We start from the raw sequence: 26,746 nt of genomic DNA, 5'->3' as shown, positions 1-26,746 counted from the left end.
GTCCACCACGATATCGAGAGTTAACTTTCAAGTCTGGAAATTGGGGTACAAAATATTTGTGGTTTAAAGGAGCATCGAAATGCAAATGAAAAATTTTTTCAAAAATTTGAAATTGTTGCTGCCGTATAGAAGATGAAGTATTACGGCATATTTCGAGGTGTGATAAATAGCTGCAGGAACCTTGTAACTCTTACGAGTAAAGTGTTAACACGTTGCAGAATTCGCTGCGTTGTCTAATACTTCCTCCTCGACGAAACAGCCGGTTGATTGTATCCTGTAAAGCGTTCTTTCTTACACACTGACTCTAAATGCGGCAAAGATACATTTCTAGGGAGAACAGCTTATCCGGCATTATCGGTCTCGCCAATCGGAAACACGGTACAACCCTCGCGTCTTTTAAGGAAGAAAAAAAAGAAAAAACAAGAAAAATTATATTGACTGCACCGTGTAGATGGTAATCACAATGCGTTTTGTGCGTGACTTCCATTGTTTCCGAAAAGCGGAACGATGGGTTTAAGTTCCGTTTATGTTTATTGCTTCTTATTATTGATTTTTCTTTTCCTCAAATCCACAGGCGGTAAAGTTTGTAATGGATCGTGGGGAGCTGCCTAGAACACTATTGATCACAGGAAACAGCTAACGTAGAATGCTGAGGCAGGGTACCCGGACGAAGTGAACTTGTGCATGGGCTACCCCGACGCTATTACAGGTTAAAGCACCCTTCACCTAACGCTTGCTATTCGAAGGTGAAGCAGCCTTGCTGTTTCCATGTCAGTGGTGTATAGAGTGCTGCACCTAACGCTTGCCATCGTAAGGTGAAGCCGAATTGCTCGTTTCTTGTCGGTCCTGTAAAGCCTTCTTCACCTACCGCTTGTAACCACAAGGTGAAGCCGACTTGCTCTTTCCATGTCGGTCCTGTAAAGCGTGGTTCACCTAACGCTTGCAATCGTAAGGTGAAGCCGAATCGCTCATTTCATGTCGGTCCTGTAAAGCGTGCTTCATCTAGCGCAGGTGAAACCGGCTTACTCTAACCATGTCGGTCCTGTAAAGCGTGCTTCACCTGACGCTTCCAATCGTAAGATGAAGCTGAATTACTGGTTTCACGTGTCGGCCCTCTAAAGCGTTCTTCACCTAACGCTTGCAATCGTAAGGTGAAACCGACTTGTTCTCTCCATGTCGGTCCTGTAAAGCGTACTTCACCTGACGCCTGCAATCGTAAGGTGAAGCCGAATCACTCATTTCATGCCGGTCCTGTAAAGCGTTCTTCACCTGACGCTTCCAAACGTAAGATGAAGCTGAATTACTGGTTTCACGTGTCGGTCCTCTAAAGCGTGCTTCACCTAACGCTTGCAATCGTAAGGTGAAACCGACTTGCTCTCTCCATGTCGGTCCTGTAAAGCGTGCTTCACCTAACGCTTACTAGCGTGACGTGGAGGGGACTTGCTCTTTGCATGTCAGTTCCTGCGGTGTTTGTTTGTTTTTCATCAACTTGTTTTTCATCAACACCGTCAGCTTTTTGGACGTCGACCGCATCCTTGTATTTCCCTCTCATGTTAGTCCTACAAAACGTGATCCACCCGACGCTTACAAGCGTGACGTGAAGCCGAACTGCAAAATGGTGACTGCAACCGGGGAAGAATGTCGCCCGAACGACATTTGCGCAAATCTGTTCCCCGTTGTCTTTCATGTCCCCCATATCCGACACGAGCAACCTTTCAAATTTCTCCGCAAAAACACGCCTTGGAAATAACCTCCACTTTTGTTTCATAACGGGCAGCATAGTTTCATTTAAAACAGAGAGAGAGAGAAAGACAGCGCTTTCTTTCGGCCGCGAGGGTAATCGTTTTGACCGGATTTCGGCATCCCCGTGCTGTTGGGCCAATTAGTTATGCAAATATGGGGCCATCCCGCTTTCTAGCCTTTTTTTGATGCGCCCATTTGTAAACCCTCTCGCGGGTCTTTATTAGCCCCTTCTGCTCTTGCGCTTCCGATGCGTTCGCGCGCGCATGTATATGAGCGCAGCGGCAACGTCGAAATGTAAACGGCCGCGATGGAACAAGGGACGTGATTTTTGTCGGCAGCGCATTCCACAGGTTGCGGGAACATCCGTCCATTAGGGAGCCTTGCTGATTTCGACGGTCTCTTTTAGTCACCCCCTATGAAGGTGATGAGAAGACGAGGGAACGTGTTTATCGCTAGCCTCCTTCGGTGGCTATATATGGGGCGGGAAAATATAACGGTCTTGCGGGAGAACGGCATCTGACTTTGATTTCTTTTTGTCTCATTTTTATTACGCAATTGCCAATTATAGGAGGGGTGTTCAAGTCAAACCGGGACTTTTCATTTTTCGCAAAAGTAAAATGAACTTAGAGGCGAGAAATTAGTTTTATTTTTCAACGTAATCTCCAGCTGCACTAATGCACTTGTCCCAGCGTTTCACGAGGGCTTGGATGCCACCAGCGTAGAAATCCTTACCGCGGCGCATAGCAGCCATGGTTGGACCGCATTCTTGACCTCGTCGTCGCAGCTGAAGTGGCGGCCCCCAAGGAACACCTTCATTGGCCTGAGGAGATGGAAATCGCTGGGGGCGGGGTCTGGACTGTAAGGAGGATGTGGCAGCAACCCCCAGCCATGTTCCTGTAAGGTGCGTGTCGTGAGATGCGCGGTATGCGGGCGTGCATTGTCCTGTAAGAGGAGGACTCCTTTGGTGATGAGGCCCGGCCGCTTTTGCTTCAGCGCCTTATGCACATCCCTGAGATCCTGGCAGTAATATACACTATGGATTGTGGTACCACTGGGCAGAAAATCAACATGAACAACGTCAGCCTTGTCCCAGAAAACCGTGGCCATGACCTTACCCGCAGACGGGGTGCTTCGGAACTTCTTGGGAGCTGGCGAGCCCGGATGCTTCCACTGTTTTGATACGCGTTTAGACTAGGAGTGAAATGGTGCACCCACTTTTCATCGCCCGTGATGATCCGATCAAGGAACGGCTGCCCTTCAGTGTCGAAACGGTACCTTAGCTCTTGAGAGATTTCCAGTCTTCTCTGCCGGTCAAACACGGAGAGCTGCCTCGGGACCCAACGGGCACTAACTTTCCGAAACTGGAGGTGTTCATGAATGATAGTGTTCAACGTTCACACAGAAAGGTCCGTCTTTCGAGCCAGTTCGAGACATGTTATCCGTCGGTCCTTGAGGATCAGGAGCTCCACAAGTTGGATGTTCTCAGGAACTCTGACACTGGGCTCTGAGCCGCCCCGGCCGGGATCGTCCTGCGCTGATGTGCCGTCGTCTCGGAACCGTTTGCACCAGTCAAACGCTTTGCTGCGGCTAAGTGTATCGTGGCCATACTGACCCTGAAGTCATCGGTGAATTTCGGATGAGTTTACGCCTTCATTCACGAGAAACTTAATGACAATTCGCTGTTCGATGTGCACGCTCACCTCGTTGTCGACCATCTTGTCCAGCACGTGTCTTCTGTTTTGCACAAACTTTATACCATCACGTGGTGAACGCGGAGGCCTGTCGCGTGTGAAAAATGACGAAAAAGAAGTAGCGCGAGCCATTTGTACACACAGGAGACAGAAGGTCCCAGTTTGACTTGAACACCCCTCGTATATAACTCAATTAAAATGTACTCTTAGAAATGAACATCACCACATAGCACGCTCCTAGCCAACCATACTCTCGAATGATATCGCTATCTTCCCTGATTTGCTGAAGACGGGAAGCGTGCACCTTTTTTGAGGCAATTATGAACAGCATAAGTGTAACAAAAGGGCGTACGCCTCTCGTTTTCAACAAATCAGGGGAGAGAACGATGTTACTCGGGATGATGATCCGCTATAGGAGCGTGCTATGTGGTGAAGTTCAGTTTTAAGAGCGTGGAGCACGTTCGAGCGAAAAGAAAAAAAAATAGAAGACATCCTCATTTTTCTATCGTCAGCGACATAACAAGCAACGTTGCAACAAGCTGGCAACATAAGCTATAACTTAAGCTAGCATGCAATCAAGCTTGTCACATGCACTAATTGCGCTGCATAAAATCACTCTCCACAGCGTTTTATAGCCAGTTGGATTTTGATAGTCTATATAACACACGCAACCGTTACAACAGATAGCACTATAGCATTTGAGCCAACGACATAATATACCAGCTTCCGTGGCATAGTGGTTAGGATGATCGCTTTCCACGCTGAGACTGGGAGGTGACACAGGTTCGAATCCTACACTTTTAAAAATGAGCTTCACCGCATAGCACGCTCCTAGCCAATCATAATCTCGAATGATATCGTTATCTGCCCTGATTTGTTGAAAACGGTAGGCGTAGGCCTTTTTTGTGACAGTTATGAACAGCATAAGTGTCACAAAAAAGGCGACGTCTCCCGTTTTCAACAAATCAGGGCAGATAACGATATCATTCGAGATTATGGTTGGCTAGGAGTGTGCTATGCGGTGAAGTTCATTTTTAAGAGTGTATCACCGGCTGTGCTCTCTGAGGTTTTCTCTCGGTTTTCCGTAGACTTTCTAGACGAATGTCGGCACAGTTCTCCCTGAAGTCGGCCCAGGACGCATACTAATCCCCCCTGTCCCCCACTCCTTCCTGCTGTCCTCTCTCCATCTGTCCTCGTCTGTACGCCGCTCAAAGCCACAGTTGCTTCGCGGCGCTAACGGGGGATTTAAAAAAAAAACGTAATGCTTCATTGAAGCTGTCTCCACGGTGTAAACGTATAGAGACAGTTTCAATAAGGCATTATGTCGTCCGTGACGCCTACTCTCCATTAATGTACACGCATGAAACCGCATAATCACATAACCAACAACGTTCTTCGCACGATACCTTCCCTCCTCCTCCCTTCTCGTCCGTGCCCCATGCATGATCGATACGTTGGTCCACGTATACTTTCTGTACTCGGTTCCTTGCGTCTTCCCATCCTGTCCGCCTGGTTCTTTTGGAGATTTCACGAAACTTGTTAACGCTCCTGATGTGTGTGTTCCAACGCGTTCATGTATTACAACGTGCAATACTCACTAGGCGTTAATGGATATTATGCGCTAAATGTACGTATACACTCTTAAAAATGAACTTCACCGCATAGCACGTTCGTAGCCAACCATAATTTCAAATGATATCGTTATCTGCCCTGATGTGTTGAAAACGGGAGGCGTACGCCTTTTCTGTGACACTTATGCTGTTCATAATTGTCACAAAAAAGGCGTACGCCTCCCGTTTTCAACAAATCAGGGCAGATAACGATATCATTCGAGATAATGGTTGGCTAGGAGCGTGCTATGCGGTGAAGTTCATTTTTAAGAGTGTAGTTACGTTGCTTCAACGTTTTATCCCCCCGTACAGTCCCTCACACTCTTAGAACAGAGCTTATGTGCGGCGAAGCTCTTTTTAAAAGTTCATACTATGAACTGCTAACGGTGCTGAGAATCAGTTACACACTGGTTCTTTTTTTTTTTTTTTTATACAACGTAAACAACGGGAATTAGCCGAGGCTGGCTACATTTAAGGACAAACAAGGACACTGTCGTGGTAATGAAAATGTGTAAATGGCGTAAAGATGTAAATGAAAATGTGATAACTGTCGGGGTGTAGCGGTGGCGCATCTGACCGGAAATAAGAAGGCCCAGGTTCGAAAGCTGGCGTCAGCGCCTTTTTCCTGAGCTGTTTGATTTAATTGGTTCTTTTTTATTCTGTTCATCGCGAAGAGACCGCCCGAGATATATAAAATATACGCTGCTATGGAAAGTATATCCATGATTAATCCCTGAGATTGGGATGATTTTTAGATTCTGTCGTGTTTGGTTGTTCTTCCCCAATCTCAGGGCCTAATCATGGGAATACTTTCCATAGCAGCGTATATTTTATATATGTCGGGCGGTCTCTTCACGATGGGGGCCCTGTGAGTTTGAGATTTTGTCGTGTTTGGTTGTTCTTCGCCAATCTCAGGGTTGAATCGTGGATGTACGTAACCACCGGCTTGACTGTGTCCTTGTCGTTTTATCTATGGAAATTATCTCCGCAGGAGCATTATACAGTACGACGCCAAATAGAACAGGGGAGACAATACCTGAGACAAGGCCGGGCACGACGTCTACGCACTTATAGAGAGACACCTACCCAGCTCTGACGCAGGCATTCACTCAAAACTTCTTTTCTTGATCGTGTACAGAGTCGTGGACGCGAAGACGGTACTTTTTTCGCAAGTGCGTCGCGAAATTCTGATACAGCAGCACACGCGGTTTACTGGCACGCACAGATTTGGAGATGTGAAATCTCCTTTAAAAAAAAAAAAAGAAGAAGGAAAAAGATCTCCCGTAAATGTCTGTGTAAATGCATATTGTGCCTCGGGCATCACGCGTCATTTGTAATCTGAGAGATTACGTATTGTTATGTTCCCTCGAGTGACAGCTAGATGCGATCGAAAGTGCATAAAGATCAAGAAGTACGGGAAATAAATATTGCGCGTCTCTTACGCACAGGTGCCCTTTGTGTTGCTGTTCTGTAATACGTATATGGTCATGTCTGATAACAGTGGGACCCACTGCTACAGCCTGCAATTTAAAAGCAGTCTCTCATCGCATAACCCGCTGTCCCCCACTCCTACCTGCTGTCCTCTCTCCATCTGTCCACATCTGTATACGGCGCTCATAGCCACAGTTGCTTCGCGGCGCTAACACAGAATAATAAATAAAACAAAAATGATCATCGCATAGCACGCGAACCTTCATTCCGAATCAAGTGGTTAGTTCTCTCTCTCTCTCTCTCGTTCCTTTTCTTTTCTATTTCTTTTTTTTTTTTTTGTGACGCTTTCCATTTATGTACATCGTCACAGAAAGGTATGCGCCCTTTTCTGTCGTCAAGTCAGGAATGATAGCGGGATTATCGTGCGCAGTATCACTCTAAAAAATGAACTCCACCGCATGGCATCCTAGCGCACCGCATGGCGTCCTAGCCAACCGGCATCCCGAGCGACATCGTTCTTTCCTCTGATTCGTTGAAAACAAGGGGGGGAGGGGCGTACGCCATTTTTGTGGCAATTACGAACGGCATAATGCCACAAAAATGGCGTTTTTTTACCAAATCAAGGGAAAGAACGTTATCCTTCTGGATGGCGGTTGGCTAGGAGCGTGCTATGCGGTGAAGCTCTCTTTTTTTTTTTTTAGAGCACCACGTCACGTCGAGACTGGGAGGTGTACCCGGGTTCGAATCCCGGGGCCGGCCGTGCTGCCTGGTGTTTTTCCTGTGTTTTCTTCAGACGCTGTCAGACATATGTCGGCACAGTTCCCTTAGAAGTTGGCCCAGGACGCACATTCCCTCAGAGCGTTAGTGGTGACGTTGCCCACCTCTGTGAGGCTGACAACCGGCGAGGTCTTTCACAAGCACCACCACCACCATCCGTTTTTAGAGTGTAGTGCACTCTTAAAAATGAACTTCACCGCATAGCACGATCCTAACCAACCATCATCTCAAATGATATCGTTATCTGCCCTTATTTGTTGAAAACTCCCGGCGTACGCCTTTTCTGTGACAATTATGAACAGCATAAGTGTCACGAAAAAGGCGTACGCCTCCCGTTTTCAACAAATCAGGGCAGATAACGATATCATTCGAGATTATGGTTGGCTGGGAGCGTGCTGTGCGGTGAAGTTCATTTTTAAGAGTGTGGACCCTGAATGCGTCATACAGGAAAGCATCCCGGAGCATAAGAGCATAGCAGAGCCTCTCGTCTTTTCAGACGTTTCTTTTTTTTTTTTTTTTTTTACTTTACTACACTTTAAAAACCGAACTTCACCGCATAGCACGCTATGCGCCAACCACTGCCACGAATCATGGGGTTATCGCTTCTGATTCGAAGAGAGAGGGGGCGTACGCCTTTTTGTGTCAATTTTTCAAAATTTGGATGCATGGTAATTGACACAAAAAGGCGTACGCCTCCCTCTCTCCTCGAATCAGAAGCGATAACCCTATCATTCGTGGCAATGGTTGGCGCAGAGCGTGCTATGCGGTGAAGTTCAGTTTTTAGAGTGTAGACATGGAGTAGCTTGTCCCGTAGTGAGCGGACTCACATCTCGATTTTTTTCCCTAACATCATCATCATCATTCCGGAGCGCGTGTGGCATCTTGCGCTATAACGTGTATAACGCTAAGTCATAATGTAGATAACGCCGTTCACTCCAAGGCCTTATCAATACGTGTCCTTCTCCCTTATCTTCTTTCTAATCCCAAGCAGCACAATGTACTGAAAGTCGAGTGCAATGGGGGTGGACGGGTACGTGGAAGGCCCTCAACAGACTCGTGAAAGTAAAGAACATTGATAAGACACATACAGTCCACCCCTCCTATTGCACTCGACTTTCAGTATATTGTGCTGCTTGGGATTAGAAAGAAGATAAGGGAGAAGGACACGTATTGATAAGGCCTTGGAGTAATGATGGTGAAAGGGCTCGCCGTTGTCGGCCTCACAGATACGGGCAACGTCACGACTGACGCCCTGCGGAGAGTGTGCGTCCTGGGCCGACTTCTAAGGGAACTTAACGCACCCTTAAAACATAACTTCACCGCGTAGCACGCTCTTATAGCCAACCACCATCCCGAATAACGTCGTTCTGCACCCTGATTGGTTAAAAACGGGAGGCGTACGCCTTTTTGTTACACTTATGCAGTTACGCTGATTGTCACAAAAAGGACTACGCCCGGTGCCTTCCACAAATCAAGTGCAATAAAGGTATCGTTCTGCACAACGGTTGGCCTTGAGCGTGCTATGTGGTGAAGTTCCGTCTTTAGCGCGCACTTACGGTGTGCCATGTCGTGAACTAATCCCGGCTGCCCTTGTCCACATGAAAAAGCCAAGTGCTACTAGAGCATATAGAGCATAGAGCATATCTACGTAGCTAATCGAATCGAGGGTCCGCCAGCTTCTTTGCCACAATATGCGGCCATCGAGCCCTGCGTGCTCTGATCGATGTCCCACTATCATGTTCCCTTAAACAAGAAAAAAAAAGTCCACTGACGTATATCTACTTTATATGCAGGACTAGATCTATTCGATAGGCATTTTCTAAACAGGGTCATCTCTCGCGATGTGATTGGATTTTTGTGCATGTTGACCAGAAGCGACCTTGTCACTCTCTTGGAGACCGCGAGGGAGACGGATGATGTTTCTTAATAATTCATATCGCAACCCGAGCTCCCTTAACAATCTCGGACTCTATACATAACGCATAGGACACGTTGTAGGAATTCGTTAAAAGTATACAGCGCTGTTCTTGCTATTTGGCGTAAGTACAGCCAAATTGACTGACTGGTCAGTTTAATGAAACCTCCCAAATAGAACGGGGGTCAGATAAATAACTAGAGCGCATAAGATACCTTGAACATACCATATGATCTTTACGACGTGCATTGCAAATTTCGGTATCTGTAATAGATGCGGCTTCGACGGACTCCGCAAGAAATTTGCGACGCGAGGTGAAAAAAAGAAAAAGGAGCTCAAACTTCACGTCTTCTGCCTGTTTATGATTTCTCTTGGGATAAATTACAGCTTAAGACATCGGCATTTTTGTTGTATAATCGGATACATCATACATCAAAGTGCGATGTGCACAGCACTGCAATTATCATCTACACTCGTAGAAAAAAGGGTGGAGCAATTACAACTTTTAGGAGGTAATAGTTGTCGCATATGTTATACCTGAAAGGTTGCAAAGTTCTACCTGCTACCTCACTTTCAAAAGAGAACTTCACCGCATCGCACGTTGTCCACCAACCATTGCCACGAATGACAGGGTAATCGCTTCTGATTCGGTGAGCCAGGGGGGCGTACGCCTTTTTGTTGCAATTTATATATACGATAACTGCTTTTACCACCCTTTTACACCCTTTATCGGACGTTATGTTGACCTACACTCTTAAAAATGAACTTCGCCGCATAGCACGCTCCTACACTCTTAAAAATGAACTCCACCGCATAGCACGCTCCTAGCCAACCATAATCTCGAATGATATCGTTATCTGCCTTGGTTTGTTGAAAACGGGAGGCGTACGCCTTTTTTGTGACACTTATGCTGTTCATAATTGTCACAGAAAAGCCGTACGCCTCCCGTTTTCAACAAATCAGGGCAGATAACGATATCATTTGAGATGATGGTTGGTTAGGAGCGTGCTATGCGGTGAAGTTCATTTTTAAGAGTGTAGTCAACCATCATCTCGAATGATATCGTTATCTGCCCTGATTTGTTGAAAACGCGAGGCGTACGTCATTTTTGTGACATAAGTGTCACAAAAAAGGCGTCCTGTTTTAAACAAATCAGGGCAGGTAACGGTATCATTCGAGATGATGGTTGACTAGGAGCGTGCTATGCGGTGAAGTTCATTTTTGAGAGTGTAGGTTGTAACTATAGAAGTACCACCATTTCACACCCTTCCTTCTTCAAGTGTATACTTTATCATCAATGCTCTACATTACGCTTCGTGCAAAAAGATACAACCGGGACGCATGACACGTGCGGGATATTCTCGCATTGTTGCCGAAGAAAATCTTTATTCGTGGGCATTCTACCTCACGCGAGCGATGGAATGTGCGGTAATTCTCCTCCAACACGCAATGCTGGAAATCGCATGTGCACAGATTTTTGAGTCTGACGTATCTCGCACGCTACAGTGTAGCATGTGATCTTTTCATCCAGCTACGGCTTTTAAAAGCGTTCATCTACGATTATTGAAGCACGCGCAAATAATTTATCAAATCTGTTCAAACGATTCGCTGCTCTTTTTTCCAGCTTTAGTACTCCGTATTTTAATACTGTACATCAGAGAACAAATACATCTCGCGCCGCTTGACACAATTATAAATAAGTCGCATGTTACGAAGCGATAAACGCGGCAGCTCAGAAAAAAAAAAGTGTAAACCAGAAGAAGACAAAAGTGCTGTTAGATATTGACACGTATCGTACACGAAAGAGGCCCGTGGGGATGCATCTTTTGCGACCGGCTCCATGGCACTCGTCGCCGCATCGAACCCGCATGCTGGTAGGGCGCATTCTAGTTTCCACCATTAAAAAAAAAAAAAAATCCCGCTCACCTCAGCCCCAAATCATGAACGAGGCAACGACAGCACAGTAGTTCCAATGGCCCCGGCCTCGCATCCCTTGCTTTGTGCGCTTGCTTGCTTTTGCTTCTATATGTCTCTCCGAACCACTACACCTTGCACCGGGAGTCGCCGGAAACCGACTGGCATAGCCCATTTCCGCCTGGGCCTCCCCACAGCACGCCAACCAACCAGAGCACGATTTCCGCCCTCATCCTGGCAACACTGTTGTCTTGGTCTAGAAACGCTGAAGCAGTCCGCACGGAACGGGAGCGACAGGCAGAAAATGGCGGTCGATATTTCCTCCGCCGTCCTTAGCGGGAGACGCGAGGAAAGTTGTCGGTGCTCTTTGAGTTGGAGACGTAGGGGCAGATCCCGGGGTTTCACGTGACACGCGGTTGCCACAGCGACGTGGCCCGGGCGGCGTACTCGCCCTCTGGTGGATGTGTTTGGAGTGACGGCGGCAGCCCCGGTTAATTATTTAGCGGTCGCCGAAACCAAAAGATTCCTGGGAAGAAGTCGGCGAGGAAACCCTCGCCGAAGCTCATCTGCTTGAAAGCCCTCTGTTCCCACGTGAGGCGAAGCTTCCAGACAGGTTTTGCCTTTTCTCGAGAGAAATGCCTGCGTTGCACTGCTGGAAATCACCTTCGCTCCTCGTCTCTCTTCGCAACTTTCGCGACATAACCGGCGGTGTTAATCCTTCGACAGCGATAACTGCTTTCACTACAACGTACAATATGAAGCCGGTTACTATTCAGTTCATCCAGTATAATTGAGTAGAAGGCAATATGAAAGTGGCAGACGTAGAAAAGAGTGTACCATTCCATTACAGTACAAGCCGTAGTTCCTGTAAAGCTGGCTCTGCCGCTCTAAGAGTATGTGTGCAGGAAAGCACGCTTTACGAGCAGTCATATCACAGCTGCACCGAAGGTACGCACGTGTGACGTCATATATCAGATCACGCGTCATATACATACTTGGCGATATTTGTGGTGTTAAGTTTAAAACATGTGCCCCCGAATGTTAAAAACGCTTAAAGGCTCCTGGACGACGGTTCATGATAGGTATCAAAAGCTAGGAATTTAGGGAAGCACATTGAGTGACTACGTATATTTGTTGCTGATAATAGAGCAGCAATAACTTTTTTTTTTTACATAACGGCAATGATTACTCTTCCTTCGTTTTGTGCGTCATTTAGGGAAATCGCCAGATTAGAAAAAAAACACGTTATTTTGCGTGACACCTTTCGTAGGATCACACAACCCAAAAAGCATAGATATACGTACACAATAATAAAAATAGAAATTTCGTGTAGAATTGGATGCATCTATCTGTTGTCCATACTACTATACTCAATATATAGTAAACCCTCGTTAATATGACCCCCGATAATATGACATACTCACTTTATGACCGTTTTTCTTGGGAACCGTGGTGGTGGTGGTGGTGAAGATGAAAACTGCTCGCCGTGGTTGGCCACGCTGGAAGCGGGCAGCGTCACGACTAAGACGCAGAAAAGAAAAAAAAAAGAAAAAAAAAGAAAAACTACACTACACTACACTACACTACACTACACTAACCGTTCCGCCGCCATGTAAATTCATCTCGTTAGTATGACAATCCGCTTATCCGACTATGACTGAGATTTTTGTCACAAGTAGGGTCAGATACAGGTATTATTTTCTCGTTATTATGACCACGTCACATGACCCGCAGATTAGCCCCAGGGAGAGGCTACACACATACCTCAGGCAGAGGGTGACACGTGTTGAAGTAGGGCGCCAAGGTTTGGGATGACTCCTGATGTTGTTGACCACGGAATTATTTATGAAATACTGCAGACTCCGTTGGAGTCCGAGCAGGAATTACTCATAGCGCTTTTCGGACTGCCAAAGCACGGTAGTGCTTAAAACAGCAGTGACCACGAGACCAGGTCATACTGTGCTGCTGCTGTTGTGCACATAAGAATGTCTGGAATGAAGCGGTCTATGAGGTCAGCGGATTGTGCGTTTCTCGTTAGTATGACAATTCGCTTTATGACCAAAATCTGCGGGAACGGTGGTGGTCATATTAACGAGGGTTCACTGTATATACCTATATTATCGATAGGATACTATATCGATGTCCGTTGCCACCTAATTTTACTTCTGACTGCCCAGACCACACGTTTAAAATTAAACGTTACCATTTCTATCACCCACTTACGTTTGTGATTTTTTTCTTTTATTGTCAAAACAATACCTCAGTGAAACGATCTCATGGCCTCGTCTTTTCTGGCTCGTGCAGTACCTTTCCAAACTATTTATGTGCCTTTCTTTCTGCATCATCATTATTGACACTTGGCTTTGTTATTTATGTCTATCTTTTCAAGTTGCTAAGTGTGTGTATTTCCCTGTATAACCCTCTCTCCTTTATACAATGTCGCCTAAGTGGAACAGTACGGCATTGAATAAGTGTATTGAATAAGTAATGCGTACACTCTTAGAAATGAACTTCCCTGCATAGCACGCTCCTAGCCAACCATCATCGCGAATGATATCGTTATCTGCCCCGATTTGTTGAAAACGGGAGGCGTACGCCTTTGTTGTGACACTTATGCAGTTCATAATTGTCACAAAAAGCGCGTACGCCTCCCGTTTTCAACAAATCAAGTCAGATAACGATATTCGAGATGATGGTTGGCTAGGAACGTGCTATGAGGTGAAGTTCATTTTTAAGAGCGTATAAGATGGACGTCAGCACATTTAACACAGTTTGTCCCCCAAAGCTATAGTATATGCCAAACAGCCACCTTTCTGACCATTCCCGACATTGCGTTCAAATAAACACAGCCGCCTTCCTCATCATAATGCATAACATATAATTCGCCCTCCTGCTGCAATGCCACAAACTGGAAGCTGCGAGTCTCCCACCATCCATCCATCCATCCATCCATCCATCCATCCATCCATCCATCCATCCATCCATCCATCCATCCATCCCCTGGCAACCGACCGACCGTCGCGTCGTCGGCGCTGCTGCACAAAAGCTCTGAATAAATAGAGGAGCGCGTGCAGCCTCCGGGTAAATCGTCCGCACAAACAAATACTGTTCTTCTCCGACCAATCCTTGCTAACTCAATTTGGGACGCGTCTCGTTGTGGCCTGACGTCATGCCTGTACCTGTCCCGTACTATAAGGCGCGCGCTCCAATCATCCTCTCCCCCTGCCCTGGTCAAAGGTGCGCCGTAATTATATGGAACGGAACATAGGGAGGGAGGGGGATAAAGACGCGCGCGAATGCAATATTATAGCGAAGACAGTACGAGACGGTGCCTTAAAATGTAGCTTATACGCGCTCTAAAAACAGAACTTCACCGCATAGCACGCTCCTAGCCAACCATCATCTCGAATGATATCGTTATCTGCCCTGACTTGTTCAAAACGCAAGGCGAACGCCTTTTTTTTACACTTATGCAGTTCATAACTGTCACACAAAAAAAGGCGTACGCCTCCCATTTTCAACAAATCAGGACAGATGACGATACCATTCGAGATGATGGCTGGCTACACTCTTAAAAATGAACTTCACCGCATAGCACGCTCCTAGCCAACCATCATCTCGAATGATAACGTTATCTGCCCTGATTTGTTGAAAACGGGAGGCGTACGCAGTTTTTGTGACAATTATGAACCGCATAAGTGTCACAAAAAGGCGTACGCCTCCCGTTTTCAATAAATCAGGAGAGGCAATGATATCATTCGAGACGATGGTTGGCTAGGAGCGTGCTATGCGATGAAGTTCATTTTTAAGAGTGTACACTCTTAAAAATGAACTTCACCACATAGCACGCTCCTAGCCAACCATCATTCCGAATGACAACGTTCTCGTCCCTGATTTGTTGAAAACGTGGGGCGGAGTCTGTTTTGTGACACATATGCTGTTCATAATTGTCACAAAAACGGCGTACGCCTCCTGTTTTCAGCAAATCAGGGAAGATAATGATACCATTCGAGATGATGGCTGGCTAGGAGCGTGACCTGCCTTTTTGCACCGCTTCCGGTTTGTTGCCAAAACGACATCAGGTTTTTCACAACAAACACGCTCTGCGCCAAGCACTGTGCCGATTGATACAGTTATCGCTTCTCATTCGAGGATAGAGAGGGTCGTAGACGTCTTTTTGTGACAATTCAAATTGCAACGAAGAGGCGTACGCCTCCCATATTCAACAAATCAGGAAAGGGAAAGATATAATTCTGCATGACGGCTGGTTCCGAGCGTCCTTGGTCGCGGAAGGTCGCAGGTTCTTCGACAACTCTATAGGTTGCCATCTGTTGCCATGCTTTCGATGACCAACGATCCCTTTGTGTCGTCGTCAAAGGTAACGGCATCTTTAATTGAGCGAGGAGAAATTTTTGAACTTTAGCGCCCCTTTAAGTAGGCAAGGAGTCACAACTGGACAGACAACAGGACGTCGTTCAACAGGATAGATGGAGGACGAGCAGCCAAAGGGAGAACGCATGAAAGCTCGAAAAGCTGACCGAACCGAGAAAACGGAGAGTCATAAAAGGCCAAACACTATAGCTCTCTAACTCATCAGATTTGTACAGACCGTCAGTGAAAGTTACTAGTTGCGTACTATCATGACGGATCGATAAAACATTATGGGTGGCGTGAAGTGTCAGACGGCAATGACTGAAGAGAAGGATAATTAATCGAATGAGGGTGTGGGTTCGAATCCCACTGCTTTTGCCTTTTCTTCAACTGTCATATCATTCAACTGAAGTATGCAACAGCGGGATGTGAGGCCCTTGTGTTGTGTTCGTCTTTGTATGTTTAGTTGCCTCATCCGCTACAACGTTACGTGAGAAGCATAATTAGTTTGTGGCAGCCGTGGACATAACTAGCAATGCACATACAATGGCTCAGGAATCGGTGACACGTGACGTTATAGGAAAAACGTAAGTAAAGACAAGCAAGTAAACGCAAGCGGTTAAAGGAGTAATGAGGTGACATTTAACGTCGTTCGAAATCCTGCCTCATCTGTCAAGCTGTCCTCCAAGAGTCACCGTGCAAAATATTTTCGCTCTGTGAAATCGAATTTACAACAAAAAAAAAAAACAGTCCGAGAAAGCAGCCGCGGACGGCCGACACGATGCTCTCGTGACGTGGTTGAAGCTCCGTGCCTTGTTTCTTTATTTGTTTTTTTTCTTCGCAGCTCACGTGCCGCTTATATACACGCTTGAGCTGTGCCGCTGTACGTCACTGGTCACGTGGGGGGAGTAGCATACGTCACGATGTCCACTTTTTCTGCGATGCACTCTCTTCACGAGGAGAAGGATTTTTCGAAGATGTGCAGAACAGAGCCCTCACGCTCGCTCTGTAGGTCACCCATACGCACATCGTTCATTCGCAGGAACTCGTTTTATTCGTTGGAGAACACTTTGCACCGAAAAACGAAAAAAAAAAAGAATTGGGGAGGGGGGGGGGGTCACCTCAATGCTCCTTTAATGGTGTGCCGTTATAGTGCCCGAGACTAGCGGCGTGATTTGTGGCTCTGAACTTATAAAAGAAGAAGACGAAGAAGAAAAAAAACTGTCCAAATTGGGCGCCCGCCCAGCACTGTGTGAAAGGTCGATGTCTGATCGGCGACAACGGTCCCTCCCGGGAAGGAAGAGAAATTTGCGTGCGTTCACTGTTATCCTCTATATACCTGCGCGGAACAAAGAGGCTCTTCTTTGCACGGGGAAATTGATCGCTGCTTCGGGGGAAGCAATTGAGGTGCCTGCGTCAGCGGATAACCGTCCTTCCCCAATCAACCTCCAAAGAGAGACGGGGGGTGAAAAGGGCGTCACGTTGTCATCTCCAGGAGACACCACCTTTTATTTTACTCCAGGCTTTATATACTTCTATGTGCGGAGGTGTGTTATTGATGTCCATGGTAACAACAGTGCTTGCACCGTCGTGCTCTCCTTTCACTCATTGTAAATATGGGCTGCCGTGTTTTCGGTTTAAAGCGAAAAGAGCCGGTTAATATACGCCGATTTTTTTTTCTCTCGACTATTCGGGTTTAAGTTTGCGCTATGTATCTCGTGCCTTCGGAGCCTACCCAATTTATGTCGTTGCTATCTACGTGCTCTCTGCGAATGGCTATCAGATATACGATATACGTGTAAGTAGAGCAGATATCACTTTGTCCTGAGCTCCCAAATAGCCGGGAACGTGTAGGGTTGACTCTTTCCATTCCCTACCCATTGTAACAGTTACCGCGTATTCACACGGGCGACGTCCTCACGGAAGATTCTAGTGGAAGAAAAAGCGAAAACACTGCTCACAGAGACGAAGTTCCATCCCGCGTGTTACGTTGAGCATTCACATGAATATCGGGAGTGGCATACTGCGCACTTAGCAGACGACACTTAGCACACGACGCCGTCAGCGTCTTTTCCTGTCGTCTGCTACGGAATATCTTGTGGCTGTGTCGCAGGATATTCCCCACGGTTAGCAGTGTATACGTGAAGACACGACGTTGAGCGCGAGCGCTCAACGTCACAGCGGAAAGCTATGACGTTTTTCGCATCTTCCGCTGGAGTATTCTGGGGAATGTGGCTCGTGTGAATACACGGTTACTGACACCACTATCCGCGAATGACAAAATGAACGCGCGTTCATGTGTCAACAGGTTATGTGCTAGTCCAAATCAAAGCTCCCTTTACAATTTGCAAATACAGGTATATACGATACCACTAACAGTAGAGCAGACAATTCTCATCGAAAAAAACAGGGGTTCTCAACCGGTAGGCAATTCCCCCCTAGGGGAATGTCATGGGGGGAACGACACCATGTAATATTCACCTCCAATCAACCCCTTGCGCGCACTCTGGGTAGTATATCATTCACAGGACACCTCCCTCGCAAGGAACGCCTCGCCTGGGTGTGCACGCTTCTGGCAGGTCTATCTACCTGTAAGGTCGCTGGCCACAGACAATACTTCCAAGAAACTGAAGATGCAATAAAATACCGAAAGGGGTGCATGGAGTAAAAAAAGGTTGTTGAGAACCAGTGGCTTCAACCGTTTTCGATGACGAATGGAGAGAAGGAATTATTTCTGCAAGTTCTTTCCACAAGAGCCTACATGGTTCAAAAGTGTCGATTTCTTCTTGTTATCCGGACCGTCACTTTTCAATACACAGCAAAATTTTGTGTAACAAAAAATAAATACAAAAAACATTGCCGAAAAGCAGGGGCTCAACGATGCACTCTTAAAAATGAACTTCACCGCATAGCAAGCTCCTAGCCAACCATCATCGCGAATGATACCGTTATCTGCCCTGATTTGTTGACAATGGGAGGCATACGCCTTTTCTGTGACAATTATGAACAGCATAAGTGTCACAAAAAAGGCGTACGCCTCCCGTTTTCAACAAATCAGGGCAGATAACGATATCATTCAAGATGATGGTTGGCTAGGAGCGTGCTATGCGGTGAAGTTCGTTTTTAAGAGTGTGCTTAAAATGAAAATTAAAAAATTAGAATGAAAACGGAGAGAGAAAACGATTGACACGTACTAAGTGCAATTTCATCAAATATTTACTTGCGAGAAATGATAGTTTCAGAATTGCACTCTTTTGTCAACGTGGGTGACTCTTGCACTTTTTAAAAGTACAAAGTACAAGTGCGGGCAGCGTCTTCAGGTTTACTCAATACCACCTCCAAAACACAGACCAAAATGTAGGCTACGCTACACGCGTCAATGCACTTCATTTGGCCAAAAAATAAAAAATAAAATAACAATAACAATATAAGCCCGAATTCTTGAAAATTTGTTCGCAAGGAGCTATCGTGAAAAATCGGGTTTCTTTAAACGAGCTGCAGCCATGCCGTTTTTGCGGACATTCTATGGGAAATTGCTTCTGTAAGTAGTTCAGGGGCGGCGTAGCGTAGGGGGGGGAGAGAATCATACCCGAAATCATACTTTTGGTAGTGCATTTGGGAGAGGAAAACAAGGAGGAAATCCTCCCCCCCCCCCAAGTACAGAGGGGGCGAAGCCTTTTTGTGTCAATTATCATGTATCCAAATTGAACACAAAAAGGCGTACGCCCTCCTCTCTCTTCGAATCAGAAGTGATAACCCTATCATTCGTGGCAATGGTTGGCGCAGAGCGTGCTGTACGGTGAAGTTCAGTTTTTAGAGTGTAGTACCCCCCCCCCCCCCTCCTCGAAATATTTTCTGGCTACCACATTGAAGTAGTGCATGCCATATGCCGTTTTCTCTTTTCCTCGTAGAAGGGTAGAAGGCTTAGAAGAGAAAAAATACAAACACAAAGCACAAACGCACAGCTCACACACGGAATGTTCAGGAAAAAAAAAAAAAAAAAAGGCGTGTATTGGAAAAAGAAAAGAAACCGAGAATGCCAACTGCCAAATGCTGCTTATTATTTGGCCGAACTCCACTAAGTTTAGCGGCGAAGTTATTGACGTCCCGTATTTATAATGGCGGCCTCCGAACTTTGACGTGGAGAGAGGGCACCACGGGCACCACTAAAGAGTGCCACCTTCTTAGAAATTTCAATATCCTCTATGTTCATCGTTTTCCTCCTTCTCGGGTTTACTTGTGGACTCCTTCTTCGTGATTTTCATAGTTTCCTCTTGTTTCCTACTCTTATGACAGCACAGACAACACAAATAAAGTTGACAACTAGCGCCACTGTTCCTGTAACAGCACAAAGGTTTGCAGGCTTGAGTGACCCACTTTGGCGTGGATTTTCCAATATGGCAGATTGTGTTGAACGGCACTATGGTTCGTGTTGTTAGAAGAGCGTCATGCCGTGTGCACGCCTGTTTGTAGTGTGTATCCGACGTATGGCACATCTGTAAACATTCTCAAGAATGGCTACGAGGGAACCAAAGGCCATCAGCAGTCTTTCCCCTGAGTCTACGAAAGTTATTGCCGAGTCTGTCGGCATTTCGAATCTGCCGGATGAAGCGGCGAAAGAACTTGCGGACGAGATCACTTACAGACTCAAATTGATAGCACAGGTTTGCCCCGATGTATATAGATCTGTTGGCATTAAAGTGCTCAGAGTGATTTTTTATTGAGTTACAGCAAATGACTAACAGACATTAATGCTGAGGGATATGAAGGATAACAATGTCGAGGCGATTTCGCACTGTAGAATGTAACAATGCTACAATATTGGCCTTTTTTTTTCCAGGATGCAAGTAAATTTATGGGCCATGCAAAGAGACGAAAACTATCAACTATGGATTTTGATAACGCATTAAGAATGAAAAATATTGAGGTGAGTGTTTCGTAGGAGATACCTGAAGTAGCAGTGCACCGCTTTCAGCTGCACTGAGTGCTTGTTTATATTTTTATTTTGTGTTTTTCTTTAGTGGTACTACACTTATTTGGTGCATTACTGATTGTACGTGCAATGTCTGATGTACAGTTGAGATAGTTTACATTGTTAATGATGACCTACAAATTAATGCCTGCCTTCTTCTGAAGTAGTCACAATGCATACGACACTGACAAAAATATGTTTCACCTTACAGCCTCTTTATGGCTTTCACTGCCCCGACTACATCCCGTTCCGTTATGCAAGTGGAGGTGGCCGGGAACTCTGCTTTATCGAGGAGAAAGAGCTAGAGCTTAATGATGTCATTAGTTCACAACTTCCCAAGCTTCCTCTCGATATCTCGTTAAGAGGTAGGGTGCTCATATTTCAACCGACACTCGTACTCGGCACACGAGGCGCGACTTATTCTGCTTGTTATCTATTTTCAGCTCACTGGCTTAGCATAGAAGGCATTCAACCAACCGTACCTGAAAATCCACCACCAGGTATTCTTGTGGCAGCGCATGGAATGGTGCTTAAAATTATTCTTTTCTTTTTACAGTCTCCAAAGATCTCCAGAGGATAGAAAGCATAGACCCGGTGACAAAGCTTAATAAAGCTATCCTACCTGGAAACAAGGTGCCAGGTCTTCCAGTGAAGCAGGAACGCACAAAGCATGTTGAAACAGTCAAAGTAAAGCAGCTTGCCACCCACGAGCTGTCTGTGGTACGTGCTGGATCTGTTTGTGTGGTATTGTGCGTGTGTAGCGTCAATGCTGTGCGTGCGTTATAGGGGTGGGCAGTACTAGTAATACTATTTCTGTAATACTTTTGAGTATCTGTATTATAATACTCATTCTCTGAATGTATTTGTATCTGTGTTGCAATACAGGAAATTGAAGTATTACATCAACATAATGCTATAGAAGATGTAATACTTACTGAGAGATTCTCCAGTGTCCCTCAAACATTCGGTCACAAACAAGACACCTACTATTTGCCTAAACTAAAACGTGATTGGCAGATGACTTCACAAGCAGAACACAAACTGTGTACATTTCTGTATTCTCTTTCTTGATAACCCGCTGGTCGAGTATCACTGTGTTACAATAACTCAGAATCAAAGTATTATTTAGTAGTAGTAGTATAATACTCATTTCCTGCAAGCATTACGCATTTGTATTATAATTAGAGCCTGAAGTTTTTTGTTGTTTTTTTTTCTTTTTTCAAATTTGGGGGTGGGGGGTTAAAATCGGGGAAATAAATATCTGCTCTAAATTCATGTGAATTTTGGTGGAAAAACTTCCAGTATGCTAAATTTGGGGATAAATCGGGCTGTATTACTCTAACGAACTGTACTGGTTTGGTACAAAACAGTGATGTAATTTGCATTTGCTGCCAAACAAACTACTGTACATTGCTACAGACGTTTCAGTGAGGGCAGTTTGCTGGGTAAAAATCTGGTTTCGCCCTAAAGAGGCAACCTTCAATTCGAAAACTTCGGGCTGTAATTATAATACTGGTTACTGTTATACTGGTTGGTTATTAAAACACCTGTAATTGATGAAAACTGAAATTTACAGGAGCAACAACTGTATTACAAAGAAATCACGGAAGCATGTGTTGGATCCGACGATTCTAGGCGCGCAGTAAGTATTGCAACATGCACACTTGATTACTGTTTGTGACACTCTGTGGTGGTTTGCAGGAAGCGCTCCAGAGTTTGGCCTCCGACCCAGGACTGCATCAGATGTTACCACGACTGTGCACTTTCATTTCGGAAGGGGTGAGGGTTGCTTTTTCTGTTTTGCATGCAACAGAAGAATAATGTGCTCGTGCCCTTTTTCAGGTGAAAGTGAATGTCGTACAAAATAACCTTGCCTTCCTAATTTACCTCATTCGGATGGTGAAGGCTCTCCTCGACAACCAGACGCTGTACCTCGAGAAATACGTAAGCCACACCGCTCAAGTCAGACATGGCCGAGCACGCTGTAATTCCTCTTAAATTTTCAGCTGCATGAACTGATTCCTTCAGTAGCCACATGCATTGTGAGCAGGCAGCTGTGCACCAGACCTGACGTGGATAACCACTGGGCACTCAGGGACTTTGCTTCCCGTCTTATGGCACAAATCTGCAAGTATGTTACTCCCATCGTACATCGGTTTGCCTCCTGGTTGAGCTCTCGACAACCGACAACACGAAGTGTATCCTATCTTTAGAGCCTGAAGTTTTAGGGTTTAACCTGATTCTTTCCTGAATTTGCACCCCAAATTGAGGGTTGCCTCTTTAAGGTGGGACCCAATTTTTACCCGGCAGATTGCCCTCACTGAGACATCCGTAGGAATGCACACTAACTTGTTTAGCAACAAATGCAGTTACATCACTGCTTGAACCAAACAAGTACAGTTAGCTTGAGTAACTGAGCCTGATTTGCCCCCGAATTTAGTATACTGGAAGTTTTTATACCCAAATTCACATGAATTTAGAGCACATGTTTATTTACCCAATTTTAATGCCCCGAATTTAGAAAAAAAAGATTTCCCCAAAACTTCAGGAAAACTTCAGGCTGTACCTATCTTGCGCAGGAACTTTAACACAAGCACCAACAACGTACAGACACGGGTGACACGGATGTTTAGTCGTGCCCTGCAGAATGATAAGATGCCTCTGGCGTCGCATTACGGAGCAGTGTCTGGTCTCAACGAGCTGGGGCCAGAAGTGGTCCGTGCCTTTGTATTGCCACGCGTGAGGCAATTGGGAGAAAAGGTGCGCCAATGCCTGGAAGAACCCGGGGTGTCTCCAGTCGACAAAAAGGCAGCCGAGCACATCAAGCAGCTGGCAGTGGTGAGTGTGCGATTTTTGGTAGCGTCGACGGCGCCGATATGATATACCGGACACAAAAATTGTTGCAGAGAGTGGTGGCTCCGGTGCTGAAGGCGACCAAGTCCCCACCGGACATCCTGGACGACTACAAGGTCGAGTACGGCTACTTGGGCCCCCTGCTCCATTCGCAGGTCGTACGGGCGCGGATGCAACCCGCCACCACTACCTCGGTTGCGCGCAACACGCTCACTGTATCCCAGGTGAGCAATGAAACCTTTGTCTTGTACAAAACACGAAACCTGTCTGGGTAGTGGATTAATGAAACTGGAGGGTGGACAAGCCACCCGTTGGCAACAAAGCCTGCATTTATATCGGAGGACATAGGGAACTGTCCGTCGTCATTTGTGTAAAACGCAAATCCTCTTACAGGCTTATTTTGCTCAAGAAATGCCAGATCTGTTCTCTGTAGACTTCGTAGTTCTCTGTAGTTTTCGTATCGAGCCCCCCCCTACCTTGGAGGTCTGGCTACGCCACTGGGTGCCATCCACATATGCCAAATTTAGTCTGCCGTCTTCCTGTCTGTAAGAGGTCCTTTACTTTCAGCCTACTCGACTTCTACAAGCAACACCTCGTACGCCTACTTTGGTCCAGGCACCGCGGTTGCCAGCTGCTAGTCTCGGTGGTGGACCTCAGAAGTACGTGATAGTGACCTCCAACCCGTCCCGCCCACCTGCTCCGCCGAGCCCCCTGGTGGTGCCACCCAACAGCAGTGTGGGTGCTACGCCCACCCTCGTCAAAATAGTGACAGCTGCGCCGACACAGTCTACCCTTCCGTCCAAGGGCATGGCAACAAGTGCTCCGCTTACAAAAGTGGTAGTGGTGACAATGGCACAGCCTTCTTCAGTTGCCATGAAGAGCGTTTTTTCACCGTCTACTTCAATAGCACAGCCTGCCATGCTGGATGGCATAGCAAACCCGGACATTACGGTGAAGGAAGAGCCAGAGGACATGGAGCAGTCGTGAAGTGGAGTGAGGGAGGGAGGGAGAAATGACATATTGGAGGTGGCTACCATGTTATTGTTGGAGTGTATTCATACGTTTGTGTTCATTCTGCTGGCTATCATATCTGTTTGTGCAGAAGGAGACTGTGTTCATCGCAAAAACTTTGCAATCATCTGGAGATCTTCCAATGCTGTTACCTACAACACAGCCAATTTTGTTTCTGGTGATGTTTATAAAATACCTGCAATGCGTAGAAGTTTACATTTGATACTGTCGTGGATCAATTCCAGAGAAGAATCGTGCAGACCAACGGAGTAACAAAGATAAGTTGGTTTTAGTGGTTGTTAGAGGCTGTTGGTGTCAAATTTGCCTGCAAGACCAATCTGTCCCTATGGAGTTGGAGGACCTGAACCAGATCTCCAGGCCAGTTTGATTGCAGTTGAATGAGTTCTCATCAGGGATTGAAAGCTGTGGCTATCAAGAGGAGAGAGAGCGTGGGTAGAGTAACATGGTTTTTCCTTGCTGAACGGGGCTGAGTTGCAAAGCAACAATCCCCTCCCACGGAATCACGGACACTCGCATACACTTCTGCTTTTAGGTATGCCAAATTTGATTCCCACTCTGTCTAAAGGCTTTCATGTCCATTTTAATCCAGGTGCCATCCAAATTAATCTGTGGTCTTTAAATGCAATTTATACCTCCTTACTGGATCTAGTTGAGCCTGGATTCTTTGTAGGCATTGGCTATAAATATTAAATATTGGTGATATCTCCTGATAAGGTTATCAAGAACTTATCAGAGGATGTGTCCCCATCACCTCATCTATTATCAATGATTGTGTGAGTTATCTGAACAGAGTCCAAATGACCTTTTTTGCTTGCCTTTATCATGAATTATCTACCCTTATCAGTTAACTTATCAGCAACCAGAATCGACTATCAGTCCATATCTGTTAACTGCTATCCACCTGGACTTGAGCATGTCACCAGCTATCAGTCACTATCCTTATCATTGTGAATATACCCAAGCAGCACAATGTACTGAAAGTCGAGTGCAATAGGGGTGGACTGGTAGGTGGAAGTCCTTGAACAGACACGCGAAACTAAAGAACATTGATAAGACACATACCGTCCACCCCTATTGCACTCGACTTTCAGTACATTGTGCTGCTTGGGTAGAGTTACCCTGTGGTAATCGGTGCAAAGGTTATTGCTCTGAATAGGGCAATACCAACTGATAAGAATACGACATCTGATATAGATCAGAGTTTGAATCTGGACAAGGTATTGACAAGGATATGAACAGACTCGCAAAAATAATGAACTCCTAGTCAAAGCTAGCTACATCACACGAGTTGGTGATAAATATTCTGTTCCAAGACATGACCAGAGCTAGTCTAGTCAGGTGACAACTGCGAACAGTGGTTGAGTGACAGGAACTGACCAGTGACTGACCAGACCTTATCAGATTTTGATTTCTGGTAATGACCTATTCACTGATAAGGATTAATTAAAGATAAAATGAAAAAAAGACTGCCTTACCAACCTTATTGAAAGATAATGACTGACACAATCATTGGTGTAAGACAATGGCACGCATTCTCTTATCAGGGCTTAATCAAAGACTGCTGTGCACTAGTGGAATCTGTACAAAGGTGATAGCGACAGATAACACCAGGTAGGCTGACAATATCACTACCTGATACAGAAATGGTAAACATGGTCTGGTATTCTGTTCAGAATGAACTGTTGAAGCACCCCAACCAACAAACAGTTATCACTGCATCTTAGACTATCCATCTATCAATTGGTTGATTTGGTTAATTAATCAATAGTTAATTAACTAAACAAATTACCTAAATGAGCAGATCTACGGGGCTTATGTGAGGCAGGGTATATAAACCAATGTGGTAGTATGTACACGAATCCATGGGTGTGTCCCAGGTGTCAGTCTATAAAGTGGTTGATCAGTTGGTTAGCTAAGTGATGAACAATTGGCTCACTGACAAATTAGTAATTGCCTGAGTAATCACCTAATTTTCTAACTGTTTTGTAATTATATATATAATTTCTAATTGTCAAAAATTCAATTGCACATAACCCATTGAACATGAGTACTCTCACAAGCTGCTTTGGCTGTGTGTGGTGTGCAACCACTGGCCGCTGCTTCAAGAGAACGCGCTCCATCGCTCTATAATAAAACAGATGCCGCAACCACGAAGAATAGCCAACCGTAGCCTAAAACAGTGTTTAATGTGCTCAAAAAACAAAATTATGGAAGAAATTGCTGTCTAGAAGCTGTTGTTGAAATGCGATATCATTTAGTTGATCATTGTGAAGACGACCACAGAACATGCACACAATAAACTCATAAATGCTATCGCATTTAGTGCTACACTGGATTTAACGGCCACAGATCTATCCAGCGGAATTGGGATTACTTAAAGTGCCACTAAAGAAAACAATTTGCTCATCCTTTAAAGACAATTGATTCATGCAAAAAA

The 26,746-nt window shown here is 45.6% G+C and overlaps 2 protein-coding genes across 4 annotated transcripts in view; one reads left to right on the top strand and one right to left on the bottom strand.

The window, feature by feature from the left end:
• The window catches only part of LOC135366947 (acetylcholinesterase-like), a 55,362-nt gene extending 44,135 nt beyond the window's left edge, over positions 1-11,227 (bottom strand). The window contains exon 1 of one of the 2 annotated variants that reach the window (XM_064599960.1): positions 11,094-11,227. Coding sequence is in view for 1 of the 2 variants with exons in the window: in XM_064599957.1 (XP_064456027.1) it covers positions 6,131-6,149 (19 nt within the window). In the remaining variant the exon portion in view is untranslated. Of the gene's footprint in view, positions 1-6,130; positions 6,267-11,093 lie in introns of those variants that run through there. The other variant, XM_064599957.1, reaches the window with a different exon arrangement.
• LOC135366948 (transcription initiation factor TFIID subunit 6-like) overlaps positions 1-24,511 on the top strand; it is a 45,997-nt gene extending 21,486 nt beyond the window's left edge. Inside the window, exons 1-12 of one of the 2 annotated variants that reach the window (XM_064599962.1) lie at positions 19,837-20,116; positions 20,293-20,379; positions 20,636-20,789; positions 20,868-20,924; positions 20,981-21,144; positions 22,001-22,066; positions 22,126-22,203; positions 22,267-22,368; positions 22,431-22,555; positions 23,004-23,262; positions 23,331-23,501; positions 23,845-24,511. In XM_064599962.1, coding sequence (XP_064456032.1) covers positions 19,967-20,116; positions 20,293-20,379; positions 20,636-20,789; positions 20,868-20,924; positions 20,981-21,144; positions 22,001-22,066; positions 22,126-22,203; positions 22,267-22,368; positions 22,431-22,555; positions 23,004-23,262; positions 23,331-23,501; positions 23,845-24,264 — 1,833 coding nt within the window. In that variant the 5' untranslated portion in view covers positions 19,837-19,966 and the 3' untranslated portion in view covers positions 24,265-24,511. Of the gene's footprint in view, positions 1-19,836; positions 20,117-20,292; positions 20,380-20,635; positions 20,790-20,867; positions 20,925-20,980; positions 21,145-22,000; positions 22,067-22,125; positions 22,204-22,266; positions 22,369-22,430; positions 22,556-23,003; positions 23,263-23,330; positions 23,502-23,844 lie in introns of those variants that run through there. The other variant, XM_064599963.1, reaches the window with a different exon arrangement.
• The last annotated feature ends 2,235 nt before the right edge of the window (positions 24,512-26,746 follow it).

The sequence above is a fragment of the Ornithodoros turicata genome, chromosome 8 (genome assembly GCF_037126465.1).
Source record: "Ornithodoros turicata isolate Travis chromosome 8, ASM3712646v1, whole genome shotgun sequence".
In the NCBI taxonomy this organism is placed as follows: domain Eukaryota; kingdom Metazoa; phylum Arthropoda; class Arachnida; order Ixodida; family Argasidae; genus Ornithodoros; species Ornithodoros turicata.
Note: the sequence above shows the minus strand (reverse complement) of the source record. Positions and strands in the feature narration are given on the sequence as shown.